The sequence below is a fragment of the Falco cherrug genome, chromosome 14 (assembly GCF_023634085.1).
Source record: "Falco cherrug isolate bFalChe1 chromosome 14, bFalChe1.pri, whole genome shotgun sequence".
Taxonomy (NCBI): domain Eukaryota; kingdom Metazoa; phylum Chordata; class Aves; order Falconiformes; family Falconidae; genus Falco; species Falco cherrug.
This window is the reverse complement of record NC_073710.1, coordinates 14,757,112-14,776,647: the sequence shown is the minus strand read 5'-3', so window position 1 is coordinate 14,776,647 and position 19,536 is coordinate 14,757,112. Positions and strand designations below refer to the sequence as shown.

The window sequence follows — 19,536 nt, the reverse complement described above, 5'->3', positions numbered from 1 at the left end:
TAGACCTAGGGAAAACAACTCTAAATATTAAAGTAAAACATGGCATTTATTTCCTTTTAATCCTGTTTTTGAGTTCTATTTTTTAAAAAAATAATTTGTCTGTGAAGAGAGAACACGAAGTTCAAGTTACTGAATTATCTTAGTGGTTAAGCGAAGTGTAAGAGTGCTGAGGGGAACCGAACCACCATTGCAGCAGCTCCTTTAAACCATGGTGTTTGAGGGTTCTTATGAGGCATAAAGAAGAGCGCCTTGTACTTACAGAGTTGAAGGGCACAGTTTATGGGCAGACATTGACAGTGACTCACCAAGTCTTTGGAAGTCATTAAAAAAAAAAAAGAAGGGAAGATTTCTATATTGTACTGTATATTTGTTATGTGCATGTTGAATAGAGTGGCCAAGTTCACACTCTGAATCATACATATCTGTTACGGGGCCTGATCATACATTTCATTAGCTCTCAGACTGTATTTATTGGTTTTCTCCCCCCCCACACCTCCCCATCCCCCACCCCCCGTTCTTTATTAAGTACTGTCAGGAGGGTTTGGATGTCAATCAATACTTACTGCAAATCCCTTAGTTTTGATTTCTCTATTGGGACTAACATAGCTATGGAGACTTCAAATAGCATTTTTTCTTTCACATGGGATAGTTTATATTAAATAAGCTTCTTAGATATGACACTGGCTGAAATGCCAAGATTGTCTATTCATGTACTTCTGGTGAATAAAGAAATGTTCCTGTTCCTTATCATTAATAGAGATGCATTTTAGTAAATTTTAGAATCCATTTATCTTTAGTATTGTAACATTAGGAATCTGATCAGACCTACTCTTCTTGGCTGAGCAAAGGACCAAGCTAAGAACAAGGGGGTGTAAGGAATTCCAATACAGCAATATGCTTGCTACATAAACTCCCAAACAACATAATATCAGTCTTGTAACCTACCCTTTTGTAAACGATCACCATAAAATATTGTGGGTTGTTGTCTTACATATTTTATAAATATAATTCTGGATGAAAATGAAACCTCTGTTTTATGTCTGCAACTGCATAATCTCTTGCTCCCAAAGAACTGGATGCGTAATCAGTGATTTTTTCATTCCAGCATGGGGCAGGAGGGGTTAGGAGCAGCAAGGCCAGCTGCAGTGCAGTTAGAGGTGAGTTAGGAGCAGAGCACAGAAAAAAGGCAGGCAGGAGCTGTGACCTCCCCAACGAGGAGCCAGACTGCAAAGGGGCCAGTCAGGGTCCCTCTCAGATCCAGAGACAGTGGCCAGGCTGAGCCACAGAGTCTGACGGTCACCCAGCAAGTGCACAGCAAAAAGGTAGGTCTGAAACCAGGCCAGGAAACCCAGCCAGAGGGTCTGGAAGTGGGTCAGAACTGCTAAAGCACAAGACCAGCTGCAGATGTAGCACAGCTGGGGGCCAGCAGAAGAGCCTCAGCCCAAAAGCCGTTCCCAAGGACAAGGAGGGACAGCCTCTGCATGAAGCTTTCTTCATGACAGCTCATATCAGCAAAGCAGTTGACCTTGAATGCAGCCAGCTACACTTCTAAACTTAACCGACTAAACTCCTTGAAGGAGGTTGTGCTCAGGACCCGACAAATCCAATGAAATCCAGTGCTTATAAAACCAATGAAGCAGCCTTGAAGTACAACATTTGTGTAATTCAACTATTCTATTCCATCTATAGGAGTGGACAGAAGTTATTCTGCAAAACATTGAAGAATATGCTTCTGTTGCATTTTTTAAATTAAAACAGGGAAACAGTAAAACTCAGAAGATAATAATAAACATTTATCAGATGTGATAGGTGCAAAATACATTCAGTAAAAGAGTAGGGTCATAGTTCCTCTGTAACAGCCTGGGTAAGGAAGGTAAATTATACTTACGTCTAAAAGCATTTGACAGTTGTGACTGGTTTGGACTGATTGGTTTACTAATTGGGAATAATAATGATGCATTCTGCAAATAATTCTATTGTTATAAATGAGATGACTCAAGAAAAGGATGCTAACATAAACTTAGTGTATAAGAATTTGGTCCACGTTAATTTTTTTTTCACTAACAGAGCTGATCCAAAGATCAGTGAAATATTTGAGTGGGTTTTGTGTTGTCTACTGTAGCTTTTCCTCCATTACTATTTTTTAAGCAGCTTCCCTTGCTTCTTAATTATTTTCTTTTTTAAAGCCTAATTTACAGATTTAAGTCTAGCCTACAGATGACTTGTATAAGATGCCACATTTTGTATCCAATTTCCTCCAAGAAAAGTTAATTATTTCAATAAATGATGATTTTTCCTAGGCATGTATTTTAATTTGTCTCTTAATGTATGGAACAGTCTAGCCCTTGTCTAAGGTTTGGAAGAGATCAGGAAGATTAAATACCTTAAAGAGCACCTAAATCAGAATTAGAGTTTCTGACTTTCAAGATGTGAAAAATTGGGGGGTGGTGAGGGGGTGTGTGTGCGTGTCTCTCTCTGTCTGTATAAAGATACTAACACAACCTGTTATTTCAATAGTTTTATACATATTTCTATCTGCTGTCTCAGCCATAAACCATTTGCCTGATTAAAAAATAAAGTCAGGTTTCAATTTCAAACACGATAAAAAGCTAAAAAGCCGTTTACTGTTTTAATTACTATATGAGGAGCTGAAGATTTTTAAACACCAAATATAGCCAAATTACACAGGATGACTGTAACCACCAGCATTTCTGTATTCAGACTCTATAGAACAGAGGTCAGCAAAAGAGAAGTGTCGATATCTCTTAGAAGGCAAATTACTAAACATACAAGTCTCCATCCTCACCTAAGTAATGTGATTGAGACAAAGACAGACTAAGAGAGTTATGCATAGAGAATTTCAAGGTTAACTATTTGTTCTTTTGCTTTATTCACCAGTTCTTAGACTAGGCTCACAGGAAATACTAAAATTTTCAATCTATTTTTAGAAAACAATTCAGGCTCACCAAATAATAATGCATATACAGTACACAGAACATTAACTCATTGAGCATTCCACCTGCTCTACTTCAATTCAACACAGAAACAAATTGAGAATAAAAACATAATCACGTTCAGCATGCTATGATGGATGAAAATGATATGTGCCAAACAGCAGAGTAGTTTAAAAGCGAGGGATGAGAATTACCGTAAACTAATGTAAGGTAGGTAGACGCTTGTTGGAAGATTGTATTCAGAGCAGTTATCAACGGCTTACTGTCAAAGTGGATAGATGGATGAAGTGGTTCATAGGGTTTGTTCTGCTTCTAGCATCATTCAATATTTCCTGAATGATGGAAGACAGGAAGAACTTATCAAGCCTGTCAGATGACAAAGTTGGGAGCCACTGCAAATGCTGGAAGAACAGGATTAGAGTTCAAAACCATTTTGACAAATTGGATGGTCTAAAAAAGGAGGACGCAACTCAGTTTGGCAATTTAAAAGCATCTTGTGTGGGTGAAACAATTAACTTCACAATTACAATAGAGCAGATGACTCACAAGGCAGAAAAAAATGTGGAGTCAAAATGAGCAGAATATGAATCAACAGCGTTTTGCTGATAAAAATGTTCAGACATTTCCTGGTATATTAGCTAGTATGTTATATGGAAAAACTGCGGAATAATCCTTCCAGTTCACTCATATTGGTAAGGCTGGAATGGTGTATCCAGTTTTGAAAAAAAATGGTTCATATAGTTAGGGGGAGTATGAGGAAAGACTTTACAGCCAAATATGTAAAAATTACTGGAAGCTACTTTCCTTTTCCACTGGGGATAAGAGAAGTGATGGGCCTTAAATATAACCCACAAAACAGGTTTAAATTGCAGTGAGCGAGATTTCAGTTAAACAGCAGGGGAACACTTCCTAAAAGAGAAGGTAAGTGCAGACAGAAGGCTGCCTGTAAAATATGAAGTATTTCCATTACGGAAAGTTTTGAAGAACCTCTCAGAAAAATGTCTGTTGAGAATGAAAAGGGACAAACCCTGATCCATTCTGGGGGCAGGGGCACTCACTGCATTCTCACTTGAGGTCCCTTCCCTCCATATTATGTACGATAAGGCTTTATCTGTATGTACTCTAAAATATTTCACCAACCTTAGTCCTGGGAAAATATTCAGTGGCCATGTAGTACAACCACTGAACAGATACCTGCATCATAATCCAGCTATGGATCCTCTGACTAAAGCTGGAAGCATCAGGAAGCAGGTTGGAAGGTAAAGAAATCAAGGAGTAATCTATTCCTTCAATAAGGAAAACACCCCCAATATATGAAGTACTTTTTTTTTTTTTTTTTTTTTTTTTGGCTGAGTTGCTTTTCCTAAACAGCTATTGGTGTCACACTGCTCAATAGCAAATAAAACAGCTGCAGAATGGGATTTATTTTTACAGTGGTCCTAAATGTACACACTGAGCAATTTGCACAATCTGCCTCACAACTTGATGCGGTTAAAATGCACCCCTGTGGACTACTTTCAAAAACCTATTTAGAAGAATATACACTGTCTCACACTGAAAAAGATCAGGGGAAAAGAAACAATAAGTCAGAGGCTACAGCTGATGAAGAGAAAGAAGAGAAGCAAGAGGAACAATAGAAATGAGGATCTGTTTTTCACTTTTTACTTTCCTCTCCATTATTTTAAGGATCTCTTTATGCTAACACTGTAGGACTACACATAATAATAATTGAGAACATGGAACAAAACCAAGCAATCGTTATGCAAAATTGGAATCTGGCCCTGAAAAGCCTTTCTTAAGCATCTCATTCATCTCACACATTTTGATGAAGACTTCCTGCTATTTCAGCTTGCCTACTTTGGAACTTTCCTTTCTTCATTTTGGAAGAGCTAAGTAATTGCTTGGATCTTCCTTCTGTGCTAATATCTTGGTGGAGATTCTTATTAAATGTAAAAGTCATTTAGGACCCAAACTCCTGAAAAATCAGTCCTGTAATTTCTTCAGAGAGCTGTGAAGTGCATTCTTTGTATTCCCATGAAGAACACTGACTTCAGTGACATTTTAGCAGTCCATAAAAAAGTTTCACCTGGAGATCTGTGGAAAACCTGTACCATAACTCCCAACAAAATAATAGATCACAACCAACTTTACCGAAAATTAAAAACAAATAAATCTAGTACTTTGATGATGTGATACAAGAATACTGATCCACTTTTTTAATGCATAAAATTGTATTTAAAAAAAATAAAAAAAATCAAATACACTTATTTCTTACATAGTTCTAATGCCTTAAGATTTTTATTTTAGCAAGACGAGAAAAACATCTGCAGTCTCTAGCAAAATAAGCTACCTTCCTGGAAAAATTATCAATTACAGGAGTTGTCTGAACTACATTCAGATGTAGATACGTTTCAAATCTAAGACATTAGCCACAGTAAATGTAATTACTAGGTAAGGAATTAAATATTATGTTATACGATTTTATGTGGAGTGATTTTGTGCCATTTTTGTAATTTTAAGTGTACGTTTATGTGGAGTGATTCTGTGCCTTTTTTGTATTTTTAATCGTACATACTTTATTACCATATATATTTTAATAAAGTTAATGGGGAAAATGCCTTTCTGTTAAACTGAGAGATGAAGGTTGAATATTGTTCTATTAATTCTCTTGTTTCTTGTTCAGCCTATAGCCTATTGTATTTTCCTTTTCAGCCCATATTGCTTCTATTTTTCTGTATTCTGATCTTACTTTCTTTCTGAAGTAGACCTTGCAAGTTTGCCATTGTGCATAAATTAACACTACCTACTTTTCACTATATATATTCTACTTGAATATCATATAGGATATGACTGGATAACACCTACTGAAATACTGCCTTTTTAATTCAGATGAACTTGTATCATGTTTTATAGTATAGGTAAAAGCTTTGATCTGTACTTACCAGCCAGTCCCTTTTCCTTGGGACCAAGTTTGACTGGCACTGTGAAAGGATCACTGTCACCAACTGAGAATGAATGCAGTGAATAAACATTCTGCACTGCATTTATGAGCTTGTTTCCTTAGGACTTTATTTGCAATGATTCTCTAATACCTATAATTATAGTAGACACTTTACAGAATTGGAATCTTTTTTCTGATACTTTCCCAATCTAGCTGTGTAGTTCAAACTCCTTTCTCTAATTCAGTCTCCTGAAGCACAACATTATTTAGATATATAGTCCCTGTTTTCCTACCCAGCATGAGTAAAATGGTTAAGTCCGAACTATCTCACTAGCTTTCCAAAACATTAGCGGTATTGCTCTGAACTGCAAGAAGTATGTGTGATATCAGCTTTTTTGTTATTACTATTATTAGATAAACTCTAGAAGCAGAAATCACTTTTTTCAAATGCCAGTCTCTCTTGATCTTAAGCCACTCATCTTTGCCTTACACAGAACATCATAACTGTTTTCAAATGTCTCTGCAGTGATTTTAAACTTCCTTATTAAACAGAAAAGACAGCTCTTACTGTTCCTGAAGGACCCAACCCTACATACCTTATCCATAACAGTTGCACTTTATATTTCTAAATAAAAAGCAGGCACTGTAGGACTGAACTTCAGGTCTGCTGTGCTAGCGGTTTGCCAGTACAACTCACTCTCTTAATGGGCTGTCACCAAGACAACTCTCAGAATCACCAAAAAATCTCTGTACAAACACCTTTACACAACTCCTTAGGTTGCACAGTATACTTGGTACAGAATGACAAGAAAAGGCTTATACTAGTTTGAAAACATATTGTATTTTCAGCATTGAGCCTAAGTGCACGCAATGCTGTCAAGACAGATCTGAGGGTGCTGTAGTGGAAGTGTCCATGTGTAAACTCCAGAAATCAGTGTAAACTCCACAAATCCTTGCATGTGCTGGAGCCGATCCTGCTTCTTGGGAATGTTGCTGTCTGGGCTGCACAGACCTACTTTCTGCATGCTGCTGCACACACCTGCCTTCTCTAGGAAACGGGCACCTACACATCACTTGCTAAGACATCTACCCATCCCAGTTCACGCCTCTTAAAATTATTTCATTTAAAATTTAGTTAACTTTAAATCTGTAGTAGTTAGCAAGGATATCACAGCAGAACTAGTACATAAAATGAGCTAGAAAGCAGCAGCTCAATCCAGGCTCGGACATTAGTCAAACAAGTTCTTTCTCCACACTAATCCCATGAGGGTTTAAATCTAAACTGTTTAGAAACGGAACTGTTTAGAAAGGCTCTGTTGAACACAAGTTCGTTCTGTTCCTAGCATCTCATTACTTCCCCCTTACAGTTCCAGATTACTTCCTCTATCAAAACTGTTTTCCCGTCTCTCTCTAGTTTGAAAACGCTACTTAGTCATTTTACCATGAGTAATTACAGAAATAGTCCCTGTGCCTCTCTTGTTAACACTTCTCAAATATTTGTGCAGTGATTTCATACCCTGCTTTAATCACCTCTTAATCCAGTTTAAACAAATTAAGTTCAATCAAACTTCCATTATAAGTAATATTCTCTCACCTTAGCTACCCTGCTTTGAACTTTCTTCAGTATTTCAGCAGTCTTTCTTATGATGAGGGGTCTCATGAATACTACATGCAGTATTTTGAGGGCAGCTTGTGCTATCATTGATATGTACCACTAAACTGGACATTAACAACCAGATGGAAGAAATAGTCTGAAACATCACAAAAATAGGTGTAACTCGGAAGTTGCTGTCATATATCCTCTTGCTACCTTACTTGTTTTTATTTTGCTGGACTGTATGTCAAGGTATAGATGAAGGAAGATAATAAAGGAAGTGAATTAAAAGAAAAGATTCAGACCTGACTTCTGCTGAATGCTGTTCTCATTCCGCCTAGGCCTACTTATTTATGTTCTGATTTCAGAACCACAGGTTCAACACTGTGGTCCAGAGAGGACCATATACTAAATCATTAATAGCTCTGTTGATTAAAGCATATGCACTTTCACCTGAAAGTAAAAGCTAGGTATATGGGATGGGTGGGTGGGGGGGTGGGTGGGGGGGTGTGAAAGAAAAAAAAATAATATTCATTCTCCAAAGAAATATCCACATTCTATTAGGAGAGTTTTTATTTTCTAGGTCTCCTGTTCCAAGCTGTACTAACTTGAACTTTGGCTTCGTACCAAATGACTATATCCAAGATGGCAGCATTTAAAATCTATTCTTTTTCATATATAGTAAATGTTTTTGCTTGAATAATGCAATGTGTTTTTCAGTGCAGTAGGGCATTTGGCGTAATTTGCCTTCTTCATATAACTATGTTTCAGGTATGTGTAGGATTGACATTATTTATGTTCATGTGAAACGTAAATAAGTCAGAAACAGCTGACAATGTATTTTCTTTGCCATTCCTATATTGTAGAGCACCATGTCACTTTATATTATGTTCCATTATGATAAATTCATTTTTAAACTGAGAGTCATGATCTATATTAGATCTTGAAAAACTTAAAAGCAAGAAGTGCACTTTAGCTACTTCTAGAAGTCTTAAGGAACCCCATTCCCCAGCATTGTGGTTGTCATTATTTAGATTATAAGAGAATACATACAATATATACAACATATAAAGCCTTTACAAATAACACACACTAGTCAGGGTATGTGACTTCAGTTAGTCAGATGTAACTATAATGATTTATGGAATACATTTTAGTTCACCATGAGTTTCGTTACTAATCTGATCTCATCATGTTGTAAGTTTAGTGTCTTGTAGAAAAAAACCTGAATCTGTATCTTTGTAATGTATTATTTATATTTACTCTCTATCCAACAAAACCCGAAGCTATATGAAAATTCATCTACAAAAAGTGAAAATTATTCAGAACAAGCCATCAAAAAAGCATTTACCCTAAGTCAATTCAGAGCACTGAATGAAAAATAACTTCTGAATTACCTTCTTTCATGTATCTATAACTCACACAGAAGAACTTGCGTACTGGAATTACAGAAGTATATGCATTTTTCATCTAAGGTAATGGAAAATTATTGTTTTATGGGTCACTTACCAATACTTGCCTCTGTGCACCCAGTATTATAGAATTGTTTCAGCAAGGAGATTGAGAGTAAAGTCAGAGTTTCAACCAAGACTGTGATTCAGATAAGGACTACACATAGTTAATGTCAAATAGGTAGGAACAAAAAAGCAGAATGTAAGCAACTGCTTTCCTCACATTTACCCTCAGGTGTAGCAACTCTTTCTACCACAGGAGCGAAGCCATATCCTACACCTTTGCTCCCTCTGTTTATTCAGAGTACTACAGAAAAAAAGAGGAATTGGGAGGCATGATTGGGCTTATTCCTGATGGTGAGCTCTCAGCATACCATTAAAACTAAGCAGCAAGGTCAGACAATCTTTAGTCTGAGCCAGGAAATGAAAAGTTATAGTCAGTACAGCTTATCCATGGCTGCCCTGGTGCTGGCACCTGCACAGATCCAAATCTGATCTTAACTCCTAATAGACAAAGCTAATGAAAGGCCAGGCACCTAGAAAAATAGTAACTAGATGAGCTCTAAGTAACTATACTTTTGATAACATTCGATACACTCCCATGAATGACATAAAATCACGGAATCACACAGAACGGTCAGGGCTGGAAGGCACCTCTGGAGATCATCTAGCCCAACCCCCTGCTAAAGCAGGGTCACCTACAGCAGGCTGCACAGAGTCGTGTCCAGGTGGGATTTGAATGTCTCCAGAGAAGGAGACCCCACAGCCTCCCTGGGCAGCCTGTGCCAGGGCTCTGTCACCCTCAGGGTAAAGAAGTTCTTCCTCATGTTCAGCTGGAACTTCCCGTGGTGCAGTTTGTGCCCATTGCCCCTTGTCCTGCCACTGGGTACCACTGACAAGAGCCTGGCCCCATTCTCTGCATGCATTGGTAAGACCTGCTCTCAGTCTTCTCCAGGCTGAACAGGCCCAGCTCTCCCAGCCTTTCCTCATTAGGGAGATGCTCCAGTCCCCTCATCACCTTCGTAGCCTCCAGTGGCTCCTCCCCAGTAGTTCCCTGTCCCCCTTGAACTGGGGAGCCCAGCACTGGACACAGCGCTCCAGGTGCAGCCTCACCAGGGCAGAGCAGAGGGGCAGGATCACCTCCCTGCACCTGCTGGCCACGGTCCCCCTCATGCACCCCAGGATCCCACTGGCCTCCTTGGCCACCCGGGCACACTGCTGGCCCACGGGCAACTTGCTGTCCCCCAGCAGTCCCAGGTCCCTCTCCGCAGAGCTGCCCCCCAGCAGGTCAGCTCCTAGTCTGTGATGGTGGAGGGGGCTGCTCCTTCCTAAAATGTTTACATTCAGAAGTGGATCGGTTCAACACAGTCCAGCTCTTAAAACAGTTGATTCCATTTGGGGAAAGACACAATTGTAGACAAAATATCTGCATTCAGAAACAATGACGTTTCAAGTGAATTAGAAAGGTTTTCAACTTAGCAGAGACACTAACGAAATGTAATCACATAGAAAATGTAGCTGTACACACATCCACATCTCTCCCCCTTCCCTTACCAAAAAAAAAAACAACCAAAAAACCCACCCCCCCCAAAAAAAAACCCCAAATCTAACAAAACACCCCAAACTGCAAATATACTCCAAACCCTAAAATATCTTCCACACTTGGAGGATCATCTTCAGTTTTGATTTCTTTTGGGTAGCACGCTGCTATACCTTGCTGTGCTGCTTTAATCTGTACAGTGTCATAAGAGTATCCATCCCACATGAAGACTGCTGAATGTGTAAGATAATGTGCTTTCCCAGCCTAGTTACTAAGAGTTGTGATGGTTCACATTGCTAAAGTTGGATAAACATAGAGAAACAATCAAACATCTACATACTTTCTATTTGCTTTGGACATTTTCTTGTAAAAATGTCCACCATATCTGCCCACAGTAACAGCACTAGTATCCAAACTGTATAGCAGCTAAACTAGTGTGCATGTTTTATGCATCACTACCTCTAAAAGGTAAAACATACAGTGCCACAAGCTACTGCAAAATTGTAGCTATCTTAGCATAATACTATTGGTGTTTTGAGGCTGTGTGTAACAACCCATAAACCTCTGTCTGGTATGTAATAAACGTTATTACACCCCTGCTCCAAAATTCTGGTATTACGAAGGAAATATGCTGCATAGTTCCTTACGTTTTTTGAAATCAACACTCCTTTTTTGAAGAACAACTACAAGGCTGCTGGGTTTAGAGCGATCTTTTTCACCCTGTATAATATGCAGCTGCAGTTTCTACATGACTACCTGCATCTGGTTTGCTTAATGACTACACTTCTATGTATATTTATTGTTTACATATCCTAAACAAATGTATGCTGCAGGGCTCTACACAACCGAACATTTAGTACGAAGAAGATTTCTCTAAGTGAAGGAAGACACATCTGAGGCAAAAGAACAACTTCTGCAAATTTTAAAACACTACAAGCAATGGATAGGTCTGTCTAATATCATAGGAATGACTGCATACTCGGGAGGCAACACACTATTTCTGGGTGGCTGTAAGAGTACTATGGTATTTACACTACAGATGAAGGCCATTACAAAAAGATGGCGAAGAAACAGAGGATGGCCTCAGTACTTAAACTCATCCAGTTGCAATGACTTAGAGAAGAACCAAATCGATGTCCTTCATACCTCTAGAAAAATGGGGAATGTGAAACCGCTGACTCATTCAGAAGTAGCTCCACAATATGAAGCCACTTACTCAGGGACTCTGGCAAAGCCACAGTTGCATTCTTTATGATTAAATTTCTGTTAGAAACCATCATAACTTTCAAGGTAACTGAACTGCTACTCAAAGGAATATTTGTAACTGGAAATGAAGGTAGAGAGGGAATTTAATGCTAGTCAAACACGAGAAAAATCAGGATTTTCGGGTTCACCAAAAAACTTTGGAGTGGCTTTCATGATGATGGAAATCACTTTCCTAGGTGATGAATAGTTACTCCAGTGGATTAAGCATAAGGTGTTAATGCAATACAAATAATAAACCTGAGTAAAATGAAACTTTTTTTTTTTTTACATTTGAAATATTTTTTAAGCTGTTTTTGTGTGAAAGAAGTGAAAAATCTGTGTAGATTCAGCTCCTCTGTGAAAGCTGATGTGTTCCCATGCTAAAGCACTAACTGCCCCTGGTAGTGAAAAAGAGCCTTCAGCTAATCCCCCTCTAATTGAGACAGCTAACTCAAGTCATTATTTCATGCAATAATTTGCAATATTAAAGAAAATCAAATCATATATTCTGATACTTGATTGTCAGGGGTCTATTCAGAGTTTTATTTTCACATGACTTGTGACAAATCAGCCAGCACGAACTAAGGTGCTTCATTAATAACACTCTTGACATACTTATTTTTGAAAGAAGATACTGTTTTTCCATTGCACTGTGCAGAATTATTCTTTGCAAAATTCTGTTTTACAAGCAGCATAAAATAAAATACTGAATCACATTCTAGAGATCGTTTACACATTTAGGATAGCTGTCTTTCTATCAGAAGAAAATACTTTACAGGATTAATCCATTAATCTATTAAAATTTGTTGACTTACACTGTTACCTAAAGTCCCTGCAAATCCGGACACTTCTAGGAAAGGGAAATAATTTTTCCCATACAATCTCACCAGAAAGAGTTACAGAACTTCTGGACTTCAAAGAGTCTAAGAGTACTCTGTTTAATATTGGTAAGAAAATTTAGCACACTTGATCTACCAAAAGCATCCTTTAATAATTTCTCCTAACATTTATTTAATAATTCTGTTAATCTGCACGAGGACAAGAATTTGTTCTCCTGCTTTACTCCTTTGTGGTCATATATGTTCAGGTGTGTTTTTTATGTTTTAAAATTAGTTATAGTTTTCTTCTCCTTAGAAGATCACAGCTGCTTGACTCACAGTGATTAAAACCAGCTTCTAGTAGCAGGTGAAAGAATACAAGAAATAATATCAAATCACTTAAAAAAAACCCCACTTCTCAGACACAACTAAATGAATTTGTTGTAAGTACGACACATGTACAGAAAAGAACAAGAAATGGATTTATTGGCATTTCTTTCAGATGACTTTCAAGACTTTAAAACCACTGAGAAATAAAGTCATCCTAAATGCATACTAATAAAACTTCATACCAACACTCAGTATCGTGTTCTTTCTTTCCCTCATCCACTCAATCAAGGAAGAAAAAAGCATTTTTAATGAAAACACACAATATATTCACAAAAATACCCAAGCTAAACTGTACTTGGAAAATACTGGAAATACCATAGTCTCATATTGAAAAGCATGTTATGCTCATTAATTCCCTCATGCCAAGTCTTTCAGTCCCTAATCAGTCACAAGCCACATGGCACTTTCACTACCTTTGCTTTTGCTTCAGTAGTTTCTGTAATATTAGCATCACCATTACTTAAATTATCATTAATACAGATTTTTCTTTGTCTTTTCAATGATCAGACTCTGATGGAATACAAGTGAGACACATGTTATAACTTGGTTACTTCTTACATCTACTTATGCTCCCTGTTTAAGTATATTATATGAAATAGGTAAGAGGCACAGTCACTCGTGTAAGTATAACCCAGGGATTCATGGTCAGAGTCACCCACCTGTATGTGGCTCAATAGAAAAGTAAGGCTGTCCTTCCAGAATGCTATAAACCAGCTTGGCACTGTTTCCATAAACTGGATCATCTGCATCTGTAGCTGTTACTTTAGTAACAAAGGTGCCTAAGTTAAAAAAAATATACACAATTAATGTTTACACACTTACTTGAAATTTGCATAACTCAAAAAATAATTTGAAACAAATATTAATTTCCTTGTGAGTTGTATGACAATAAAAGAATACAAAACATTAACAACTTAAAATATCACTTGTTGAACACAAAGGAAATGTTTTTCAAGATGATATATGCCAGTAGAGTGAATGTCTGGGTTAAAAAAACCCACACCTTTTTAGTAGCTGTATTATTTAAAGTTTCTTTGTAGAATGCATTTAAAGCTACCTGATAAACCTCTGTAGACTTCAAGCATTTGCAAAGGAGTCATATCAAAGGGATACGAAAATACAAGGTTAATAATACAATATAATATGTTGCATTTAAGATTTACAAAATCACATTTGAAAGAACCTTGACAAGTTACAGAGACCACGTAGAAAAGCAATAATAAAAAGGCTTCTTTCTTCTTCTCTTGGCTTGCAGCCATAATAATGGTTTGATGTGGCCACAGTGACAGAGGTAGGACAACATCTATTGTCTCTGAAATGAGTCTCTGCCACTGAGGAGGCCATTGTCTAGCCAGAGTTATAAATCCCATACTCTGACTAAAAAAATAGAAGAAAAAAAAAAAAAAAGAAATTGCCCTTTTTATTTCTTAGGCAACATTGCACTTGCCATTTCTGTAAGAAGCAAAATCAAATGAAACTCAGTCAGTTACATTAAGCTTGCTACAGAGACTTTTTTTCCCCCTAAAAATATAATGATGACATTAATTAGGCTAACAATAAAGACAATATCTATGAGGGAGAGAAAGCAAGAGTAAGAGAGAGGTTAAGGGCTGAATTATGTTTCTTATGTTCAGGAAGGAAAAGAATTATAGCACTCACCAAAATATCGCCCTTTCTGGGTGTGCTAATAAAAATAGCCTCCTCTTCTTTCTTATACTTTGTGTGCTGTTGAATCCAAATTACACGTCACTTCAGGACAGAAACAATAAACTAAAGGGACAGGAGATCCCTTTGGCATGTCCTTGCATTGCACTTGCTGTTCTTTCTCTGTAGGGCACATTGCTGCTACAGCTTTGGGCAGTTTTGTTCTTTACACTACACATAAATTATTTAAAATGTGTGCATGTTTAGAGATAACGTGCATATCACTCAACAGCTTCCATTTCACCCTTTCCCAGCTGGCCACTTCAAACATCAGGGCAAGATACAGGGCTAGCAAAATGCTGGATTGTCTAGAGGGATGGAGAAACCTCACTTATGGAGTGGAAGTTCTGCAGTGCCTGAAGTTGTGGCAGGTTTGGTTCATGGGAATAATGGGATTATTCCCCGGGAAGGGAATACAGCTTGCAGAAACACATGTCACTAGAGAAAAAAATGCCTATGTCATGTACTGGTAATTAATTTTGGCTACCACTGTGAATTTATCTATTCTTACAGGGGGGTGACATCAATGAAGGGAAGCAGATCAGCTGGCCGTTATGCAGGCTCTACCATGGCCTCATCTGGCAGGAAAAATGCCCCACCAGCATCCCTCCTGCTGCTCGGCAGGGTCCAGAAGAATCCACGTGGCCTGCAGCTGATGCATACAACACGGAAAAGGAATCCAATGCTGATGAATATTATGTTGCATATGTCTTTGGCAGATGCTTGCTAACCTGTTTCTGTAAGCATGTACTGTTCATGTTTTTAAGCTTAACTGTTTTTGATGTTGAAAGGTGATCTTATACCTAACATTCAATATAATAACCTTTAACCTGCCACTGGGCATGAGAAGCAGACTTTATCCTCAACTTGATGGTTGGTTTGTAAGGAATTAACATCAGAAATTTGTTTTCTAACCAATTCCAAATTTTGCTGTACACCCAGACACTAATAGGCAATGCCTGGTAGCTTTGAATGAAAATGATAAAGGGGATAGATGACACAAATGTGGCCCCCAGCCCTGTAGCTAGCACAGCAGCCTCAACCTATAGATGATATCCTGAATGACCTCCTTCACACAGAGATGAATGAAAACAGTAACAGGGAAGCAACCACGAGGCATACTCAGAGGCCATGGCATAGGCTACAGTGAATAAAATAGGGAGCAATGACAAGTAAGTATGCAGGAAGCTTGAATTTGGATGATGCAAGAGCGGAGGATCAAAAGGACCTTTTGTGGCTTGCCCACAGTAGTTACAAAGCCTAAAAAGTAGTAGCTGTTAGAATTGTCGCACATATTTAAGGTTTTTTGGCTCACTTTCTGTAACTTACAACAGTTACAAGTTCTCTGTTACGATGTTCCTACAGAAAGCAATCTCTTAGCCGAGCTGTACCTCCCCTCTCACAGGATTCAGGCTACCGCCCCACCACCCCAGCAGGACATTCCCTGCAGTTCACAGCTGCTGTCCCATGCATGATAACAAATATGAACGTAGAGGACAGTGCTTTCTTCAGCTAGATTCAAACTGCAATAGCAGGAGATGTACTAGGTTTCCATGGATGCTATCATAAATCTTCTCTTTTAGAAGATTACAAAACAAAAGAGGTTTGCGCAGAATATCATACAATAGGACAGGGCTGCAATAAAATAAGGCTCATCACAGAACAGTGAAAATTTCTGTAAAAGTATTTTATCTAGGCTGTTTCATTTTGTTTCCATGATATAATTCATACACAAAAGAAAATAAAGAAGTTATTTAAAAATAAGTTAAAGAAGTGTTGACTTCTTTGAGGTTGTGTTTGATTTGCCTAGCTGGCTCTCATTTCAAAGGACTTCAGAAATAATTATATTGCTTGTTTAGAAAGATTTGATATATAATGCCTATCGTTTTCTTATTTCACTTGAGAATTCTTGAAGAATTTTATAGATATTTATTTCAAGTTTTCAAAACTTAAATGGGTATGTTGATTCTTTGATAAAAGTATCCTTTATCCCAAGTGTTCATTAGATACTGAAGTTGAATACACCATAGTAAAAAGAGGCAATCTGTCTAACATTGCTTCCAATCCTAATGCTCAGCTCTCAATATTTATTTCTTATGACATAAAATAATTTAATTGCTTATTGAGGCCCCAAGTTTATCTGAAATTTATACATACATTAAAAAACCAGACATAATAGTTACTATTCCCATTCACTGTTTATATACACAAAACAGGGGAGGCACGTGACATACCCTTCTTTTTTTTCCCTTACGTGACTATAATCTCACATAATAAAACTAATGAAGGGAACAGAAAAATAAGATATTCTCCCAGCCCTTAGAAATCAATTTCTTACACTGCCAGTCTCTGCCACTTAGCACTTCATTTCTGTCATACACAATTCTGAGGTCACTACAATTCAGCAATTTGCTCCCTAAAACCTTATTGATGAAAATTATTTATGAAATATGCAAGCAATCATGAAACAGAAAGTAAATAAATTACTTCTACTATTGAAATTAGTTAAGCTTTTACATAGTTTAAATTTTATCTCCTTTAATTTGTTGGGGTTTTTTTTTGTGTTACACCTTGAATCAAATCTTCTGCAGGTGTGAAACATGCCACATTAATATGTTCACACTGGCAATAAGAAGTATGTCAGAGAGCAAACTGTCCCCTCTGCAGCTGTGGATGGCATTGCTGCTCTGGTTCCCCTGCAAGAAGGTAACGGTCCAGAAGAAGTGGCAACCCATCCCACTCCCACAAGTGATAGAACCCTATCCACCTAAGCTTTGGAGATCTGGAGAACTAAGGGTGAAAAATAATGCAGAAAAAAGGAACTCAGAGCCACCATGGCTGATACTTAGACAATCTCCCGAACACAGCAGAACTCTCTATGCTTTGGTCTAGAGCTTTGAATTATTGATATTTAAGCAGGATTTTACTCCACTACAGACTCTGCAGTTATAAACCGCGTGTACATAAATATTTTTACATGCATAATGTGTTTAAAGTTTTAAAAATAAAATTACTGATTGAAAAAACAGTAAGAATGTAGGGAAGAGCATTTATTAAGTAAATGCTTTTTGAGAAACAACATTCTGGGTTCTACCCAACAAAAAAACAGCTAAGGTTTCTGTTTGTGTTTAATTTTGACTGCATTTGGCTTGTGTTTGTTTCTTTGTCAATGCTACAACAAACTCATTTAGCTAGAGACTATAAATTTGAAATGGTGCCATTTTTACAAGAAAGCCACTATTATAGTCCAAGTCACTGTTGTCCTAATTACAATAATATAGCAGTTTTATATAATCTGGCCCAACAACATAATCACTGTTTCTTTTTTAATTTATGTTCCTAATATTTCCTTATGTAAAACAAAACCATCTTTTCAATAGCTGAGGCAAATTTTAAGATGTTCTGTTAAAAAAACGTGCTGCATTTTTTTCGGAGGTACACTTTTGCAATGCTAATGACCCTGCGATTAAACACGGACTGCGAAGAGATTCAACAGATTTTAATTAATGAATACTTCTAATGTGATTTCACCACTAACCATTGCTGATTGGTTTAGTGTCAGGTTTCATAGTTTCTCTTTGCAACAGGCTAGCAATCAGAGAAGCAATTAGCAATAAAAGTATTTTTATATGGCTAGGTAAGAAAGCCTGCATTTGCTGGCAAACTGAGATTAAAAGCTATCATAAAAATAAGATGTGTGTGCTCAGCTAGTGCTCTTCTGTTGTTTTGGCTGTGTTTTTATGTGCAAGTCAGGGTACAAATTCTGCACATTAGTCAGAAAGAAAAATGCATATGCTGCCACAGGGAGTCGGGAAGCAAATTTTTTGGTGTGGCAGTGAAATGTGTGTTCTGGGAAAAAAGAAAGAAAAAAACAACCAAAAATTCAACAATAAACCCCCCAAACTTGTATGTTCTAGAGGAGGTAACGCATAGCTGTTGCCAGAAATTTACATGAATCCATATTCAATGAAGCAACCATTTTGTTGAAAGATTGTAATGGCTGGTAAAAATAAAAAAATGTGACCATAATGCAATATAGTGGGACCATGTTTTCTCATTTGCCCAGGGACTTCAGCATTTTTTTTCCTTTTCTGATGCCCTTTTTGGTCTCACTCACTCTTTCCTCCTCTTCCCAAACCCTGACAGGCTGAAATCTCCATTCCATTCAGAAGATCTGATAACAAGTCTGACAGGGCATTAAGAGTATATATGCATGAAAAAGATCTACCATTATTTACAAACTGTTTTGTTTTTCTAAAAGAATCACTGTGCTTCACATCTCCAGCTAGATTTTGAGTTTGGCTGATAGTAGCCCTGCAGTCAGTAGCGGTCACAGCAAAGCATTGTTTGCATTCAGCAGGTCAGATAAGCATTCTTTCCAAAATGAAGCCTTTTCTTCACTGTCCTTCTTTGCTATAATCTCACAGGTAGCATGACAGTTGTTGTCATGGTAACAATTTTTTATTGAATAAAACTGCAATAATCTCATAAAAACCTGTATAACTTCTTGACATGTAAATTATTACTGCCTCAAAGCTTAAGGAACTTATTATTTGTTTTTCATTGTTGCTGATTTTTAAAATACAAAAACATATTTTTAAGCCTTATCATCTCAGATTATTCTACACGAGACTATTTCTAAACCAAAAATCTATGAATTAGAGATTTCACTAACCAAATAAACAAATCTTATATGGAATAGAAATCTGTGTAATGCACTTCAGGACTTTCTAATATGTGTAAAATGCACACATAAAATATTATCATTGGCATTTTAAATTGCATAGCTTGGTGTCTATGCAGATGCATATATGTGGGTATGTTATACGAGTAGTTTAGCGTTCTTTGCAGATCATACACAATTTCACTCCTAACTTCTACACTAGTACTTGACTATAT

The 19,536-nt window shown here is 37.4% G+C and overlaps 1 protein-coding gene across 3 annotated transcripts in view; it reads right to left on the bottom strand.

The window, feature by feature from the left end:
• CDH8 (cadherin 8) overlaps nucleotides 1–19,536 on the bottom strand; it is a 214,074-nt gene that overhangs the window by 67,358 nt on the left and 127,180 nt on the right. For all 3 annotated transcript variants that reach the window (XM_055726966.1, XM_055726965.1, XM_005432348.3), the window contains exon 4: nucleotides 13,593–13,712. In XM_055726966.1, the coding sequence (XP_055582941.1) occupies nucleotides 13,593–13,712 (120 nt within the window). The remainder of the gene's footprint in view (nucleotides 1–13,592; nucleotides 13,713–19,536) is intronic.